The sequence below is a fragment of the Thermobia domestica genome, chromosome 1 (assembly GCF_964235325.1).
Source record: "Thermobia domestica chromosome 1, izTheDome1.hap1.1, whole genome shotgun sequence".
Taxonomy (NCBI): domain Eukaryota; kingdom Metazoa; phylum Arthropoda; class Insecta; order Zygentoma; family Lepismatidae; genus Thermobia; species Thermobia domestica.
Window position 1 is genome coordinate 190,407,030 of NC_137454.1, and position 20,188 is coordinate 190,427,217.

Below are 20,188 nucleotides of genomic sequence, written 5' to 3' on the forward strand. Positions count from 1 at the left end.
GAAATTTATTTTCGGGACGCTAGGACACATGGCGATTCCGATACGATCCCGGAAATTCCAGAGCGTATAGCAACTCTAGCTGATATTCATATTCTAAAAGAACAACAAACACTATTAAGATATGCTAAAGCGGTATCATCAAATTTTTCAAATGAGTTGCCTATATTTTAAGTCCTACTTATTACAAACTATGGGATCTACCTTCCCTTTTTATATCTCACTGTAACAATTGAATGTATTTCAGTGAAATAAAGTTTATATTGTACAGAAATCTTCGTAGTTTCACTGAAAACACTACGAGCTAAGGTCACGTGACTGAGCGATTACATGGTTCTATTATGGCGTTGATTCGGGGCAATTTGCAATGCGTGCTCTGGTATACAGAGATAAAGTCCTGTCTTCTAATACGTCGGAAATTCAGTAGTGTGTGTAAAAAAAATCTCCCGAGATGTAAAAAGCATCAAAAGTTTTCAGGAGAGGACGTGTGGATCTACCGCAAAGTGGCCGGCTGAAGACAAGGGGAAAGAAGATAAGACATTGAAAAGTAGTGATGAAAATTTTCTGATTCGTAAAAAGCTGTTTCACTTGTTCGTTGTTATTACATCGTTTTTTTTTTATTATTTATTTTTTTTTTATTTTATTATGAAGGTCGCATGAAAAAGTAGTTTCACAACGTGAAAAATCTAACAATTCTTCATTTCTAGAAAATACGTTTGAAAGAAAGAAAAAAAAAATGTACTTTATCCTTAAAATCCATTTTTGATCACAGAAAAATCATAATCGACGTTTCATCAGTTCCATCTGTAAATTTTTTTTTCTCATAGCTTTATTACTTTTCTACATTTACATAGCTCCATCACGTGTAAGTAAATAGAGCTAATATAACATATTTACTGTAAGGTTTCGATTACTCAGAATTCCAGAGTTTAACTGAAGTAACTGGTTAAAATAAATACTGCAGATTTTCTGGAAATAATCATTTATTCAAATATTCATTCAGAGAAGAAAGTAAATTATAACTAATATACATATTTGTACATTAGTTCTTCCAATTAAAAAAAAAATGTGTAAAAGGAAAGTACATATAAGCTGAAATAAGTAACTTCATTTTAATTTTAAAATAAAAAGACTTCCCTTGCTTTTTAGTTGAGTATTTTTTTCTTATTATATAATTGTTGAATTGTGAAAATGCATGTATTATTCTTTTATACAATTTTTGTAAATAATAATTATATTTGTCCAATACAATCCTTTTCTTGAGTACATTTTATAGGACTAGAATTTATAATAATGGACAAGATTTGTCATTAGTATATAAACTATTCCAAATATAATGGAATAACTACAATCCATAAAATTGTGTGTCCCACACTAAAACTAGTTGTATACATAACTGAAGGATTAAAATTGGCTTACATAAAGATTAATAACAGTAAACTTTTGACAGTTCATGCTTCTTCGAAGTTCTTCGTTTCATAGTTTGACTTAGTAAAATGATCACAATAAAAGTCAATCAGAGCTTCTAATTTTCTGTTACAATAATATCAGTAACCTTTATAAAGGACATTTATTCATTTATTATTATTATTATTATTATTATTATTATTATTATTATTATTATTATTATTATTATTATTAATTAAATAAATGCATTTTTAGAATGAACTTTACACATGCAGACACACCATGTTATTGTTTCATTATCCAATACGAAATAATATTTGATAATTTTCTAATTATGAAAATTTTTATTGGAAAATTATAATTTACTGTTATAGCCAAATTCGTTAATTATATTAAATTGTTCCCATCTACGTAATTAGATGTTTTCATCAAAGTTCAAAATAAACTTTTTATTGTATTGAAGTCCTTAATACATATGCGGTTTGTAAGTTGTTTTATTCCATTTATTATCCGGGTTTATTCCCGGAACACCCACTGTACGTATATGTATATACTTATTTTTTAAAATATTTTATGATTAATTTAAATATTTGAATATCATTTGCCTATCAGTTAATCCATATAACTTTCATCCTAGGTTTACACGAGGTAATTAGTAGAAATCCAGAACTAAGCGAAGCCATTTTGGATATTCTTTCGAAACATTTTCTACAGTATTATCATCCTGATGAAGACACGTTACCCCCTCTGAAATATTTAAATGTTGAAGATCGTCGAGATACGGATACAAACATGCAGGTAACTGTTTCCTCATATTCTCGTTAAAAAATTAAAAAAAAAAAAAAAAAAAAAGTGTGACAGGACGTGGTCCCCGGCTTATCATGCTGGTGCGCTACCTGCGTCTCTAGTCTGCTTTAACCACAATACACTCAAACTCTGATCTGTTGAGCCATTCAGATCATGTAGACTGTACTACAATTTATCTTGCGTTTGGGAAACCCATTGTCTATATTAACAAACTTCTGTGAAACGTATTAATAAACATCTGTTTCTACCGTCAGAAATCAGGATAGTGACAAACCAGGAAATGTAAAGTAATTTGAGAAATCAAGTTTAAAAATTAAGACGATTTCAGATGTGGTTAATTGCTTGTTTTTTAATTGGCAACTTCTAACGTAGAAACTTATCTTTGTTTTCCACTAACTGTGTGTAACAAACTTAATTTCTGCAGCTGTGCTCATTATCTTTTGCTTTTCACTTGAAATATCATATTAGTGAATCATCCACAAGATGCAGGTGGATCAACGACGCAATAGTAAATTTATTTTCGATACATGTATAATTCAAAGTTCTAGTTCCCTTTTGTTTCGATTTTATCGGCGTTTTCTGTCCTGCATTAAGTGAAGGAAGCTTATCAACTGAAATGAAAAGATTTTGTAATACGATTACCCATTTTTAAAACTTCTGTGTTTTTATTGTAATGTATTGTAATTTGCAAAGAGAAATTTATTTAGGAAGTCCTTATGTGTTTACGAAATTTGCTGATAAAGTTGCACGTCAGCTTATGCATTGGGTCAATACCAGTGAATAGCCGCACTAATTTCATCGATCCACTCTTGATCCTTAAATATGGTATATATCTATAGGTACCATGTTGATTTCCTACTTTATGCTTATAATGCAATATTCATTAATTGTTATACATTTTTAGGTATATATATTTAATCATTCTTGATCAATAATTAATTATTTGTAGTGATTTATTAATGATTATGCTTTCGTAAGTAATATATATATATTAAATATTCTATAGTAACAAGCTATTACAATAAGTCACAATAAAACTTACAATAATAAGATTATTATCCGAAATGACACAATTACACTGCATTCATGTAAATTACAATTTAAATATATAATTATAAGGTCAAAGAAAAACTATTGTCCATGGATTAATATATATAAAACTATTGTTATCAGAGTATAAACACTTCATCCAGTTCCTTTCCAGGAGGTAAAGTGCCAAGGACCGACGAGACGTTACCACGTTGGATAGAAACAGATATGCGCTGTATTAGATAAGATGCGAAGCGAACTTCGCCGGAAACACAAGAAATGCGTCTTCCTACCTCCCTAATGAATTCAATATATTATTTATATTATATAATGTATAATTTATTCTAATTTTAAAATTATTCTGATATTAAAAATAATGCAGCAGTTCGTGAACAGTATTTATAGTACATGAGTCCAAATAAAGTTTCATTCTGTACCTCTTTAATCATTCTTTGAGCAAAATTTTCGTATGCATTGTCAGTGCCAGAACAAAATATTTAAAGTTTCATAAAAGAAAATTCTTTCAGATAAGACATATAAAGAAAATTATGTAACTGGAATGCAGCTTTCGAGAGGGAGCACAAAAATTATTCTGAGGGTAGAAGGGCTTGTTCCCATGGGGACTTCCCTGCTAGCATTCCTCTCCAAAAAGACGTAACCGAGATAACCGAGACTTGTTTCGATCCTAGCTCCAGCCAAATGGGATTTGTAGTTGATAAACGCCGTGTACCTTTTTTTTTAAAAAAGGGTTCTTACATTTTTACCACTTTCACCCATTTTCACCCGTCATTATCATCACCGTCTCCCTTACCCTTGATGTGCATGATTGTGGGATTAAACAAAAAAGGATAGTATTTAGCAATTTGCAATGAAATTAAAGAAAAGAGAGCGGGATGGTTGAAATTTGCAGTTCAAATTATCGTAAAATATGTGATTTTTTTCAATATCATACGGAAATAATGTTTTTTATTAGTACACAATTCCTCGTTTAATTTTGGCATCTTCATACTTTTACTGTGAGGAAAAAATCGTTAAATGAAATCATCATATTTATATGTTGTCTTCTATATATCTTGTTTTTCGCCAAAATCCTTGAGCTTTTAGAACTAGGGAAGCAAACAGGGTCTTTCTAGCGGACGGTTCATTGTCGCATGTTACATTGAATGAAAGAAACCGATTCAAGGAATCTATCATGATTCAGCTCATGTAAGTTTGAGTGCTTTTCTCATGTTCATGCTAATTTAAACACACATTTAGCAACGTAGTCGATAGGGCCTGTGTTCAAACCAAGAGTAAATGATACGAGTTTCGTGATAAATAAACACCGAGCTGGTTGGTCTTTCTGGGCTTCTCCCGTTTCCTCCCCTATTCCCATTCCTTTCGTTCTTACATCATTAACTCAGTCTCATTTGTGGAACGTTAAACTAATTATTTAGGATGAAGTATAAACGTTAAGCAACAAGCTTTCGTCTGTGCAATAACCGTAAGGCATTTTCGGGAATTCTGGAAGTATGAATTTGCAATAATTGTCACTCGGATAAATAATGTTCTGGGACACAATTTTATTTTTCTAAGAAATAAACTGTTCTCTGCTGACTTCCTGGGATGGGAGTTTTGTGTACTTTCGTGATAGTAATCGTTACTGAGAAATAGAACACTCAAATGTACAAACCTAGTAGCTAATGCAAAGTAATAAATACGTTGTTGCAAAAAATTCCAAATTAATATATATAACAAACTGGGAATAAATGTATACGCTTTATCATCGTGTATTAAGGGCGCAGTCGTGTTTCATTATGTACGTGGAGCTCCTTCATGGCTAAGCGGTTAGCGTACGCGTCTTTGGCTTGGGAGACCCGGGTTCGATTCCTGGTGGGAGCTCATGTTCGGATTCCACATTAATAAGTAGGTCGACGTCTCATGTAGCCTCGCTGCTGAACTGGACGTTAAACTCAAAATCATCTCAACTCATTGTTTACGTGTTTTAGTTCAGCATTTTCATTTATTTGAGAGCTTTAATGCTTAACAACTAGACCAAACACAAAAACTGGCCTTGTGTCAAAAAGGAAAAGTAGTTGTACTTGCAGGGTAGTTTGATGATGATGTGGTGTACATGGCAAAAGAAAAATATTTTATTCGGTTGTTAGCAACAGCCTTTTATTTAGAACACAGGGTGTCTACTGATACGGGAAATACTGAAAACATGCTGGAATTTTGACCCACATACTGAAAAACTTATGAAATATACAAATATCATTCTTTATAATCTACCCTGTATTTTTGAACTCCAAAAGTCCAAGATAATAACAATCCTGTGTTATAACTGTAATAGAATAATACACAATTATTTATACAAGTTATAATATAAGTTAGTAATACGTTTATATGATGCAAATAATGCTTTTGGCTCACTGTATCAGACCTCCGAGCAGGGTGTATACGGGCATGAAAGCTATGAATTGAGGTTGTCGGTCAAATGAAAGTAGTGAAATTGAGCTTCAGATCATGAGAGAAGCGACTTTATAGAACAACAATACTTATGTAATACAGTACAGTTATTGAAATAATAAATTGTGATTTTTTTTCTAATGATCCGGCGTTAAGAGGTGACGCCATCTCTCTTGGGGTTGCAGATAGTCACTAACTTCCCCCATTCTGCCAATACTGTTTTCAGTTGCCGCTTTTTTTTAATACCCCACATATAATAACAATGGATGGATTATATTATATGCAATGCTTCAAGTACAGTATACAGGCTGCAAACTAGGCAGTAAAGTCAGTAAAAGTATGTCCAATGATGTGAATCTGAGGGCCAGTTTTAATGCTTGGTATGGATGTGACACATTGCTTTTGTAAAGATTTCAGCACTTTCATCAGCAGCTACATATACCTAATCATTTGTATTTCAAAGAAATCAAGGCTAACTAAATTTATTAAAAACTAAAATATTCATTTGATGGTAAAACAATTACAAACCTGAAATAATCAAGAGCGTGATTATTCTTAAAGAACTTTAAAAAAATCATTGTATTAGGTACTGGAATTTTGCTGATGGTTATACTGAATATACTGGAAATTTACTGGAATTTTGAAATCGAAACTCAGTAGACACCCTGGAACAGCATATCGTTATATAGAAAAGCGGTCGAGAGAAAGAAGGCAGAGGAAATAGTAAAGCTTTGTGCTAAATTTGTTGTACATCTTTTTTCAACATCACTGATGTTTAGCGTAGTTGCCCAAGATGCAGGGTTAACATTGAAAGTGAAGAGATGTTATAGTTATGGTGTTCGGTATTGTTTGTGTACAGTGTTCCCGTACAGATTATAAGCATGCCAATTTCCAAGTATTCCAAGACTTTATTCAGTACTTCGTTGTTAGATAATTCTTATTCATGGATTTGGGAAGTGCCAAGTGACAAATTTTCTGTTCGCTGCAATATTTGCCGGAGGGTCTTTTCGTTGAATAACATGGGATAACAAGCGATACCAAGTCACACGAGAGACAGAAAGCATATTCAGGCGACTGCGTCCATCTCAATGTCAGGAAGAGTTAGCGCCTTTGTGAATTCTCAAGAAAAGTCAGTACTTTCCAAATTGGTGTGACACCCTATTTGTATCTCATCTGTACAAAAGTTTCTGGTGGTGTGTGCTCAAAAGTGGACTTCTACGGTGGAAGTGGGTACAAGTTTGGAGATAAAACAAAGTAGTTTATAGGGATTCTTATTAAAAGATGGCATTATAAAAGCAGAATTACTATTACTATTACTATTAAAAGCAGACTTACTAATGACACATCAATGCGCAGTGCTACTGAAGTTGTCAAAATATCCTAATTTATATACCCACACAGTGAAATTGCCGAGAAACTGTAGCTTCAATGTGACAAAATAGCATAACTTTAATTTACGGGTTATCACAATACTTTAGAAGTGAACTACTGTAATTCAGTTGTTGAAGGAGTGTGATTACTATGTTGTGGTTTTTGATTAATCTCTTAATAAAGAAACAGATTGAAATAGTACGCGATTCTGGAATACCGTGAAAGAGCAACTGGTCACTCGTTCTTGAACATCAGTGTTTTTGGTGCATTCTACAGCTTCTAATCTTTTAATCGCCTTTAAAGGAGCATTTTCATCCTTGAACGTGAAAAAAGATAATTCAGATTTTAATGGATTTTCCCAATGTAAACTTTAAATTTATCCATAACCTCAAGTCAGATATCAAGACATCGTCAAATAACCCTGTAATACTTGATATAGAAAGCTGTGGGTCACTTACTTTGCATGGAACATTTAAGGCTGCAATTGAGGTAACAGACTGGAGAAGTGTTGAATACCTAAGAGCTTTGTGTAACTTACTTAAGGATGTACTGAGTACCTCACTATAGAAGCTCAGAAAATTTCCCAGCGAAGCTTTGTTCTGTATTGACTTGAAAAATGGCAGTATTGCTCAGCGAGCTATTGATATTTATCCTTATATTCAACGTGTCAGAAAAGATAAGAAACTTCCAGCTTTTCGAGCTATCAGATCGTGTCAGTATGTTGGAAGATAAAATATTTATTCCTAAACTTACATTTTTTAAAGCACTTGCTTCAGAAGTACAAAACCTTCCCTTACTCCTTACTGAATTTCAGACAGATTCTCCTCTCAGTCCACTTGTTTACAACACTATTAGACGTGATTTGAAAAAATAAAAAAAGAAGAAGAAGAAGGTAAAATCAGAATTTTTTAGTTCTTCAAGCTAATATATACGAATATTGATGTGGAAAATGAAAAGTATCTTTCTGTGAAAAGCGTTAACATTGATTTGTGCTACACATATTACTACCCTTAAGAAATGTCAGCCAATAACGAATTTGGACATGCATTTTCGATTTTCGCTGAAAATGCAGAAAGTGCCTTAAAAAATATGTTCTTGAACTTCTGGAGAAGTCACTTTTAAATTATAAATTGACTAGTGCTCTTTCGTGTTTGGGTCTTAAATGTTTCTGCAGGATCGGATATTGGAGTGAATTGTATTTAGTCTTTTTTAGTTAACTAGGTGAAAATAATTGGTTAGATGACAAAAGGACGGATAGAATTGTGAGATAGTTCAAAGAGTTTTGTTCGAATCCTGATTACAAAAAATTGAGTCATATTCTACAACTGGTCGTCGTTTGGATGACTTTTGCCTAAAGAATTTGGATACAGTACTACAGAGTGCAGTAATTTAAGAGATGTCGTTGAAATGGTCATTTTTTCTTATGGAAATTCAGATCCAAACACAGGATTTTTAATCAGTGCACATTGTGCAGCAGATAATTTAAAAGAACAAACTTTAGTAGCACTGAGACTTCTGTACGATTCAGTAACTTCTTCGGGTGGTCAATTGAAGCTATCTGTAAGCAAATCCATAATTCATTATGTGCAAAATGCTCGTAGTTTTGCAGAAGCAACAAATTAGCGACGAGAAGAAGAGAATAAACTGAAGGGAGGAAAATAAATATCATTCTGAACGAGCTTAAAGCTAAGAAGACTAAAATAGTGGAGATGTACGGAGTATTGATGAAGAAATAAAGCATTTGAAGAAGGGAAGTAAATTACGTAATACTATTTACTTTTTTTTAATAAAAGATATGTCGTTAATATGCCGCAGCCAGCTTTAACATACAACCACCGTTTTTCGATGTCTCACTGTGAATTTTCATGTGACGAAACTTGCATCATGTGATTAAAGTTTCAAGAAAGATGTTTAATTTCTTGCTTTATGTAGGAAAGGGGCTGAAAAATCATTCAAAAAGGTGCTAATAGGATATCTTTATTAAGTGCTGTAGTATACAGTTACATGAACATTCTTTATTTATCACACTAACAAATATTGTTAAAGTCTTGGCTTTAAACATTGGATATAAATTGAAAAATTGTTTTATTTAATCCCAAACTTGTACAACATTCAACATTCTTGTAATAAAATTGTGGTTAAAACCAACTTGGTATTTTAAAAAAAGAAAACTTTAATTTAGCAATATTGTGGCTTGAGAAACCGTCACATACTACTGGGTTTTCAGAAAATGGTTATACTTGATTACGCATAACATTTCTATATTTTCAAATGTTAGTTGCTATCGCTTGGAGCTCAGGAGATTCTTGTATGCGGAGAAACTTCACTCGACATCAACGGAAATTAGTGGTACACATCTTGTAAGCGCATGAACAGGAAGTTCAATTGACATTGTAAAGGTTTCTATGTCCGAATTGTGTCGCAAATTCAGTTCAAATTTATCCCTAGCAAATCCGTCAAGATTGCGTTTAAATTTACGGAATGTTATGTGTAAACTAGATAGAAAATAAAACATATTGTTCTGTCCATTAAAAAAAAAAAAAAAAAAAAAAAAAAAAAAAAAAAAAAAAAAAAAAAAAAAAAAGAGAGAGAGAAAGGGACAATAAAGGTGCTGAAGGCTAAAAGAAGTAAGAAAAAGGGGAATTTTATGAATCTAGCAAAAAAAGTGCAACATTCACGAAAAAGGTGCAACAAAGTGCGTTCATTTCAGTTCGTTTTATGCCCGGAATTAGGTTTTTGGTTGTTATAACAACTACATTTTTAGAAAAGGTGCTGCACCTTAAAATCCGCTCTCTATTTATGAGTATGTGTGATCGTTGTCATGTCTTCTTGATCTTGTTTTTCCATCAACATGAGAAAATCTGTGTGGCTAATTACATATCAGAATAAATTCCAAAAGAATTCTGGAAAAGTCTAGGGATATCTTTCCCGTAATTTTTAAAGCATCCTGGCAAGATTGTTATAATTCTCACCCAGTCCAAAAACCCCAGTAGTTTTTTTTGGGTAAAACCTTTTATATATGTATATATATTAAAAAAAAAAAAAAAAAAGAAAAAATGTATTGAAATAATAACTTTAATGTAATTATAATTACTTTTCTTCAGTCGTATTTTTAGTACATGACTAGTTTCAGAATCGGCTTAAAATATGTATGTATGTATCATCTGAACGGAATACCATTGGGAAAAAAAGTTTTTAATTTTGTTTGCGCTCGATCAAATTCGCTGTAACAATACTCAACTGTAATCTGTTTTATAAAAATGAAAAGGATCTTGTGATCGTATCGCGGGGAAGCAGCTAAACCGTTCGAAATGAATTTTTGGATGTAGTTATCACATATTTCGAACTGGGTTTTTATCATATTACTTTAATTAAAATGCGTATGCTAGGGAAGGAGGGGAAGCAGAGGGTTAAAATGTATACAAAAAAAATTGAGTATCTCACGATTCTGTCAAATTAGGAAGCTGAAACTTGGTATATAAACTTCTCATTAACAATTAGAGGGCCAGTGTCCCAAAATTTTTAAAAATTCCCGTTTTAAGGCCCAAGAGGAACATTTTCTATAATTTCTTTCTTGAATTGAAAGCGATGGTGCCTGTTGTTTTTTTATCGTATCATGGATAACGGTTAAATAGTTTGAAATGATTTTTTAGACATACATGAGCTGGTTTTGATTATACTACTTTGATTCAGGGGCGTATCCTAGGGTGTTAGGAGTTCAAAATGTATGTAAAAAATACAGTATATCACGAGCCCACCAAGTTAGAAAGGTAAAACTCGGTATATAAGCTTCTCATTAAAAATAAGTGGACACGTGTTCCAATGTTTTTTTTGAAAATTTGCAGTCTAAGGAGAAGGTTATATATATATATATATATATATATATATATATATATATATATATATATATATATATATATATATATATATATATATATATATATTTCCACATTGAAAGCGATTCTGTTTGTTGATTGTGATCGCATCACATGGTTCAAAAGTTTGAAATGAACTTTGGAACCAGTGGCGTGCCGTGACTTTTCTCACAGGGGACTAGGTTTGAAGAAAATGTGTGCTGTAGAGTGAAGATCCTGAGTAGTATTGTTGACACCAAATAACACAATTTATGTGTTTCTGTAAACGCTTCTTCTACCAAGCCTCTTTCTTTCAAGAAATGGATAATTTCAGTCACAGTTTTATTTGAAAAATCTAAGAGTCTGTAAACCTATATTAATTCACTCCGCAAATTGTTAAAATTAAAAAAAAAAAAAAAAAAAAACTCCCGTAAATTGATTTAAGGATCAAAAATAAGCAATCAGGAAATCGAGATTTCAAGCACTGAAAATTCTTTAAATCTAACAGCTCAAGAAATTGTAACTCACTGAGATCTTGAAATCACAGTATGAATAATGTCATTGAAGATATGCACATATTTAATTTCTGAATCTGTTGAGTCATCTACTTTATGTCTTTTATTAGAAGGTTCCCGTTGTCATCCAATTCTACTTTTCTATAAGTCTTCAAAATCGTTTCTTGCATTTCTAAGTTGAGATACCATCTTTTGTACTTTTTGGATGGAATATTTCACATCCAAGGTTTTACTTTAAAGAATGTTGAATAGTATATCCGTGCGGAGAAATGCAAAATCGAAATCCTTCAATGATAACTCACACATTTTTTTCTTTTTTGTAGTCATGAAAGCTTCGGTGTCGCAATTATCTGAATCTTCTACAATGTTCTCAGAACACCGTAAGAGTTCTATTTGATTTTCATTTACTGCATTCACAATTTTGAAATTGTAATTCCATCTTATAGTGGCAACCGTTGGAAATCGCTTAGTTACTTCTGATTCAGCAAGCGCGTTACAGCGTTTCGATGAATATGAAAAGAAATTTGGAATGCCACTTATTCTAAAATATATTTTACATTCCTTGATGTGATTAACAGACTGTGGAACAACGAGATTGAGTCTGTGATGATAGCAGTGTATGTGAGTGCACTCAAACATCTTTTCACGAAAGATTGTAAACCGTTCAAATGTCCAGAAAATGTGGCAGCTCCATCCATAGCCTAGTGCTACAAGCTTTTGCTTACAATTAAAAAATGAGAGAGAATTTGGAAAGCATGCTCACTTAGAGCAGTCGCAGTGCAATCACTACTTTTTTTAGTAGTAACATCTGCAAAACAAATAAATCTTTCACGAATTGCCGTCTTTCACGTACCGATTGAATGTTGAGAGATCTTTGCAATGTCCGTAGTTTTGTCCAACATTATTGCTGTAAGAAGTGTATTGTTTATTTCTGACTTAATTTTATCCAGAATTACTCACCAACACATTTAATAATATAATTCTGAATTCTGTTTGACGTTCCTTTAAACACTTCCATGCTGTGAAGATGACAAGTCAATATGGGTACCCGAACGAGAGGGCAGGGTGGGGCCCGGACCTTCCTCTGGCTCACGAAAATGTATACGTAATATAGCAAACCACGTATATTTAAATACCAGAAATACCAGATGCAACATAGCAACCATGGAGATGGGCCCCTCCCTAGAAAATTTTCTTCAGGCGCCCCTGCAAGTCCATTTAGTGTCGTACTTAGAAAGTAACTGAATTACTTCAATATAATTTCTATAATTGAAAGGATCTTTGTTATAGCTCTTGTTTAGCCATAAAACAAGAGGAATAAATCAATCGGTTCATTAGTTCTCGGTTTGAATACACTTCTGCATTGCTTGCTCAATTAAAAATCAATTCTGGTTTCCCGAAAGTTTTCAATTTAGTTATTGTGGACAGGTGTGAATAACATTTTTCTTGGCGCAACTTGGGTTTGTGAAAATTGTTCATGTCACAAAAGCCGTAATTATTCCACACGTCCTTTTCTATGTGGAACAGAATACAAGGCCAGCAATACAGTTTGTTTGTTTCTTGCCTTACATGCAGTTAGCTATTTTGAAGAAACAAAATAATCCGTTTTGATATTATGTATATCTTTCATTTTTGTCTAAATGGAAATGCTTGGAGTTGTTCTACCACTGGTTATTATTTGTTGCATTTCTTGAAAATTAAGGAATCCAATGGTCCAGAATACAAGACTGAAACGGCCGATCCCCACCCCTGCTGTTCCCTATACCAATTGAAGCAATATCACTCCTTGCGCCATCGCTTTGCTGCAAGGGACTCGGTTTCTCAAACGAGTCCCCTTCCATACTTTATTCTTTGAGTCATTTTCAAAATATATTGATAATCTAAAAAGTTCACACTTCACTAGATTTCTTCAAGTGTCAAGATTAATACTGTAAATTTAATTGCGTTAAAACTATTAACTGTAAAAAGCAAACGAGCATCAAATTCGCTTACGACAGAACGCCTGTGCTTAGAGCTTAGACAACATTATATGAGGACTAGCTGACTGGACCCTGTTCCTTTCCCCGAGAAAAGCCGATTAAAACCCAAGCGTTTCCGATCTCCACTTCGCTGTCGCACCCAGCACACGGGCGCTGACTATAGTTGTGTCAGAACAATTGAAATAGTGTTATTTTACAAAAATAGAGAAATACAAACAATGTTTTCGTTTTCTTTGGTATATATTTATCACAAATACTTTAATTAAAATTCCAGGGGACTAGCCTAGTCCCCTAGTCCCCTTGACGGCACGCCGCTGTTTGGAACATAGTTGTTACCTACGTTAAGCTGGGTTTTTATTGTTACTTTGGTTAAAGGACACATCCTGATAGAAGTAGAGGCGTTCAGAATTTCCACCAGAAAGACGGTATCTCATTAGCCCGTCAAGTTAGGAAGATGAATCTCGTTATATAAATTTCTCATTAAAAATAAGGGAAAACACCCTACCAGTTTTTCAAAATTTCCGCTTTAGGAGGAGGAGAGCATTTTCTATAATTTCTTTCTTCACGTTTAAATCTACGTTGCCATTTGTTTGTGATCGCTCCACTGGGGAATGGTTGAATAGTTTGAAATGAATTTTTGTACATAATTAGTACCTATCTCATGTTGGGATTTTATTTTGTATAAAAACCGTATGCTAAGGAAGAGAAGTCAAAATTTATGCAAAAAATAGATTTTCTTATGTAGTTTATTATTATTATTATTATTATTATTATTATTATTATGCTTTCATTGATATGCGTATCCTAAGGAGGGAGGAGGCTCAAATAATTTCCATGAGCTTAAATTTTTCCGTACAAAGAGTGGGCAATTCACCTCGTCTGGAATAAATTACCCACTTCTTTGCTTACAAAATTATCTATGTCGTTATTTCTAGAAATCGAAATATAAACGAGTGTCACTAGTGCAAAGTGTGTTCTACTAAACGCGTATGGAGCTTTGCAGATTCCCGTGTGTGAAATTTTTATTATTTTTAAGATCAATGTTTCATAATTATTAAGATTAGAAAATAGATTACTGGGCTTTTCGTATTTATGGCCATGTTAGCCCATCACGTATATGAGGGATGAGATCCTCGGCAATCACATTGTCTGAAAAATTGAAGAGGAAGAAAGGAATGAAGAGGCAAGGAAGCGGTTGGGACCATTATCTTAGGTACTATCCCGGCATTTGCCTGGTGAGAATGAAGAAAACCCAGGAAAAACTTCATTCAGGATGACTGACTGAAGAAAGTTGTTACGTTTTTTCGACCGGGAGTCTCACAATTATATACCGAGGTTAAAGGAAACTGTGATGATGAGATGGATGATAATGGCGACATGAAAGTGAAAGGAAACAGGGGAACCCCCGAAGATACCCATTCACACGATGTTTGTTTACCACAAAGGCCACTTGGAGAGAGCTGGTATTGAACTAGAAACCCACGCCAGAGGTCAGCCACCGCGGTCCCACACAACGGAATTCAATAGTTTTATGTGTAAATGGTATTTTAAATAAGAATACGCTCTAAATATACTTACAAAATTTAATAAAACCCACTGGAATTTTTTTAACTGGGTTTTTCACAACTCTACACCCTGGAAATGTTTACTAATATAGACACTGGATTGTTGAGGTACAAAAGAGTCTGTAGTACAGTCGTAGTGGTTTGAATGGTTTAACACCGACTTTAAGGGTAGAAGTTTGTAGCTGGTCAGAGAGCGAATTGAATAGAGTTGTGATTAGCGCATTGGCACGGAGAACCGAGAAGGATTAAAATTGGTTGATTTTCTTGTTATCTTAAAGAAGCATGTCTTGGATTCTTCCATCCTAAATATTGTCTATAGAATCAGAATTAATTGATCTCGTTCTAATACTCGTGTTGTTTGAGTTCCAGTTAATGACATGGAAACAACAAAGGACAAACTACGTTGTTGGGCATAGATTTTTTTAGATATGTTCTTACATTCTAGACAGTAGTGAAGAGCCTTAAGGCGCTTCGCTAATTTCACCCGCTCTTTCTTAAATTTTACTGAATAATTCAAGGACAATGAAAAATATGAAAATTTAGAAAGTGAGCCAGGTAGTATCTACAAAATGCTATTACTTAAACTAATAATCGTTTCCAAGCCTTTTCTTATAGGCTAGAAATTTGAGTGCGCATTTATGATGTCATAATTGTTGAGCACCCAAATTTATACATTATACGAAAGATCTTACAAGCAATTATTAGTTGTGATAGGATTTTGCAGATATTACCTGTCTCACTTTCTTCTATATTTTTGATTGTCTTCAAATTAGTCACTAAAATTCAAAAAAGTAGGAGTGAGTTGAACGAAGAACCTACCTTAAGGCTTCTTCTTTAAATTTTTCTACACTTCGGTCTTCGGTTTTCCTAATTTTGTTATTAAAATAAATTTAAAAAACAGTGAATCTTCTTTGGACTCCGAAATTTATTTAAATCTTTTTATCCTAATGAAAAATTCTTATTATTTTAGTACATTGTTACTCTTATTCTTTACAGGAATCTTTTAGTCACTTATTATGCGCTATACAACAAGTTATCATCAAATGTAGAAAGAATTATAGTGACCAACTCCAGCAATTTGAGCAACTTGAAGAAGTTTTGCAGTCCCTTACAATTCGAATGGGCATGTGTAGATTAACAGATTTTGGCCTGGTAAGTTGATATTCGTAAGGGATGGAGAAACATTTCTTGTTCAGGAAACTTGTCAGACAATAATACAAAGTTTACAAACATAAGCTTTTTTTTTTTTTTTTTTTTTTTCTGCTGAATGCAATTACTATCTTTTCAAGTCCGAAGTGGCTAACGTGTATGCTTCTCCCGGGTTCGATCCCCGATGACATGTTGTGTAGCCATATCTAGTTATTCTTATTTCTTCACAGGTTTTCAAATCGTACATGTTAATAAACATCTCCTGAAGAAGTCGTATGTGGATTTTAATTGTATTATGATTGAAATAAGTTGTCTGTTATAGTCATATTATGTTGTAACAAAACTGTTTATAAAGCTATTTCATTCTTTAAATTTCCTCTGCCTGTGTTATGAAGTTGTTCTCTTGTTCGTATGAGAGATGATCAAGATATTTCTTTATGCTTTTCTGTTTGTGCCAATGTTTTGTGTAGAATTCAGACGTTTTGACACCCACAAGGAACATTCGCAAAGTACCTAGCAGGTATTTATCTCAAGTTTTTGTAAATAGATATAAATTACTCCCTAGAGACGGGAACGCTAGTTGTATCTGTCCATAGAAACTCTTTTAGTACTGATAAGCAGTTTAAGGTATCGTACGTGCAACATAATGTTGTTATAGTGTAATAGAAAGCTTTTGTGTCTGACTCCACAGTATTGTTTTATGCTTATGAGTGTGTATTGTGATTCGTAATTAGTGACGCTTTGAGTTCTTGCATTTGTGTCTGCATCTACGATGATGAAATTGATGCAAATAAGGTGTTAGAGGTTTTATGTCAGATTGAAATGCCGTCTTCATCAATGAAACACATGAAGAAAAAGGAGAGATTGCAAACACTATTTTCAGTTTCATTACGAAACTTTCAGATGCCACTATCACTGAAATCCTGGAGAATAAAAATGTGGTACAAAACACGACTAAGGATTAATTCGTCAATCGTAAAATGGATTATTTAGGCTTAAGTAAAGTACAGATCGTGATCCTTTCCAATCAAACAAAAATTCCTTAATCTATCCTCAAAGCTAGAAGTAGATTGAAATAGTTTTCTAAAATGTGTTTTTGACGTTCATCAATAATATATATCAAAGTTATATAAAATAATACAAAAGAACTGTTTCTCATGCTTTCATTTCAGGATGAGGAGGAAAATCTTTCTGACAATGGTCCGGAATCACAGCTTAAATATCTTCTGTTACAAGATATCTTAGGAGTGTATGAAGCTCTGATTAATTTTCAAGTTAATTCTTGGATGGAATCATCGAAAGAAAACGGTCAAAATGTGATTAAACTCTTCAAAGGTTATTGCCGAGTTGCGGAAATAATCAAGGTATGAAACCACTATTCGTAATTTTCATTTAAAAAAAAAATTATTCCATATTGATCGAATAAATTTTTTATGAAAGTTATACTGAAACATGTTTAAAATCGAGGATATTAGTTCCTTCATTCTTGATAGATTTCAATTGGAAACAGTAGAAGTGATAGAGAAGCCTCTGTAAAAAATTATATATATGATACGCACCAAAATCAACATATCGTATCGTGAAACATAGTTTCTTAGAATCAGGGTGGGAGTAAATTCACTCTCTCGTTCTTGCTAGTTTTCATCTTCAAGCATAGACGATGAATCTAAGTCCTTATTGCATCAAGATCGAATTACATTTACGAAAGCTATTTGAAAAGTTCGTTACAAATCGTGTAAAATTATATTATTACATTGTTTATGTGCGAGATTCGAACATGGAGTTCATTTAATTCCTTTTTTTTAACCCCCTTAGCAGATTTCAATCCCAAACAACAGACTTATTTCTCAAATTTGGAGGAAAGCATGTTCCAAGGTATTGGGTAAATTTTACTCAACTTGAGACATACAAATTCAGATTAAGTATGAACTAGTTTAAACTCACTTCAACTGAGTTTGTGAAGATAGCATATTAATTATCAGTGATCTCCTTAGGAGGAAATATGTTTCTTCCTTGGGATAGTTGAAAAGAGAAAGTAAAACGTCATTATTAACGAAACTTGATATAACGAGAGTGTTTTGAATTATTGTAAGATACAATTCCCACTTTCCTCGTATGAATTTGAGTATGTAAAGAGTTGCCTAGACAACCTAGAAAATCGGCAAAGTTTTCTAAAGCTGACTAAGTAGGATTTAACTTTTGGTTGACTTTCATACAGCATCTTGTGCTACCAATTTTCTTTCAGGCATCCAGCAAAACCAAAAAGGGAGAAGGAGGAAAGAAGAAGGAAAAGTTGGACAACAGCTTGAAGAAAACCGATATCGTTTCTCAAGTCATTAAAATTCCACCAACTATGCTAGATCAGGATTGTGTCACGAGGTTGATTCACGTGTTGTACAAGTAAGTAGATTCTTCATAAAAGACACACACACACACCAAAAATTCACGTAAATTCTAGAAAAAAATATTATGTTGAAACATACTGTAGTTGTAGATACTTGAACTCGATGCATTTGTGTTAAGTGTGTTCACTTAATTGTGTGTTCGGTTGTAACGGGTCATTTCGTGACATTATGCACTTTTTTCCACTATATCGTTGGTGTTAATGAAGTAGCGTTTTGTTGAATTGTTGTAAGCGCAAGGACTATTCACATTAATTTGTGAGGTTTGACGTGAGTTTTAATATTTTCGTTATGTTTTTAGATTCTAAAGGTGTGCAGGATATTTATGCAATCTTGTATTTTCTTGTTATATTACATAGGCAAGCTAGTATAGCGATTGCTATTATTCTTTTTATGACATAGTGATAACTATGAATACAAATGACGGCGTGCTAGCAGTCAAATTTAGGTTGTTCTGGTACGTAAATAAGGGAAAATTATTAGTAAGACTTTGATTTATACGTCGATTAATAAGCCACGGTGATGACCAACAATCAGTATTTGTAATTTGGCTCTATAGTTAATTCATTAGGAACAGGGTTATTAAGTTGCTTTTACAAGACTGATTGTTTACACCTAAATTTAAATAAGAGTGAATATTGCATCTAGATACAATAACATTGTGATCTAATGAATATATGAAATGGACAACTTAGATTACCCAGTTCAACATGAATAATATGTTGAAGTTTTAAAATGAAAGTTACCGGGAATGAAATCTTTCGTTTATTGGTAGTCAGAAACACAAAATTCTTCCCTTTCGTTTACAGAGTACTTTGTAAATATAATCTATAAATATTTATATCTGAATGATATACTGCTTTAGAATTGTATAATAACCTTATTCTATAAGGTTTAGTACGTCATTCAAGACAGCCACTAAACTGGATCTAGTTTATTGTGATTTCATATATGTAATTTACAAGTGTTTATCATGTGAAATATAATAAAACAGTGAAAAAACTTCTGTTCACTGTAGGACTTTCGAGACACAATGCAGGACGGTGCCTCACTGTGCCTGAAGAGCATGTTTACAACATTGTATCCACTTGGGACAATTACAATGACCTATCTTTTTGCAAAGTGGGGCCCGCCTCATTCCGCACGTTTTGTCCGTGCGTGGCTCGACACCCATCCTCCAAGACGCTAATTGACCTCTTGAATGGCCAGTAACGAGTCCTGATCTAACTTCCTGCGACTTCTTCCTCAGGGGGTGAGCGAAAAAGGAAATTTATGGCACAAAACCAAAAACTCTTAATGAATTGGATAAGCGAATTCGCCATATTCTTGCAAACATACCGCTGGACTTTTGCAGAAATCTGTCGCAAACATCCTCAATCATTTACGAAAACTGATGGATAATCATGATGTTTATGTGGAATTTTAGCAGTGGATAATAATTCTATCATTTTAAGGAACAAAATACTTTGTGTTTCATGAAAATTGGTTAAGTATTAAAATGTTATAAGCAGTTTTCAATAGGGAGTTAATTCCCGCCCAACTGGATATATATATATATATATATATATATATATATATATATATATATATATATATATATATATATAATGTTCATCTGTCTGTCTGTACAGAGGTCTAGAGGCCACATCTTCAATACGTCTAGTT

The 20,188-nt window shown here is 33.1% G+C and overlaps 1 protein-coding gene across 2 annotated transcripts in view; it reads left to right on the plus strand.

The window, feature by feature from the left end:
* The window catches only part of FANCI (Fanconi anemia complementation group I), a 113,383-nt gene that overhangs the window by 49,822 nt on the left and 43,373 nt on the right, over positions 1–20,188 (plus strand). For both annotated transcript variants that reach the window (XM_081767508.1, XM_081767504.1), the window contains exons 13-16: positions 2,042–2,202; positions 15,969–16,124; positions 17,294–17,485; positions 18,367–18,521. In XM_081767508.1, the coding sequence (XP_081623634.1) occupies positions 2,042–2,202; positions 15,969–16,124; positions 17,294–17,485; positions 18,367–18,521 (664 nt within the window). The remainder of the gene's footprint in view (positions 1–2,041; positions 2,203–15,968; positions 16,125–17,293; positions 17,486–18,366; positions 18,522–20,188) is intronic.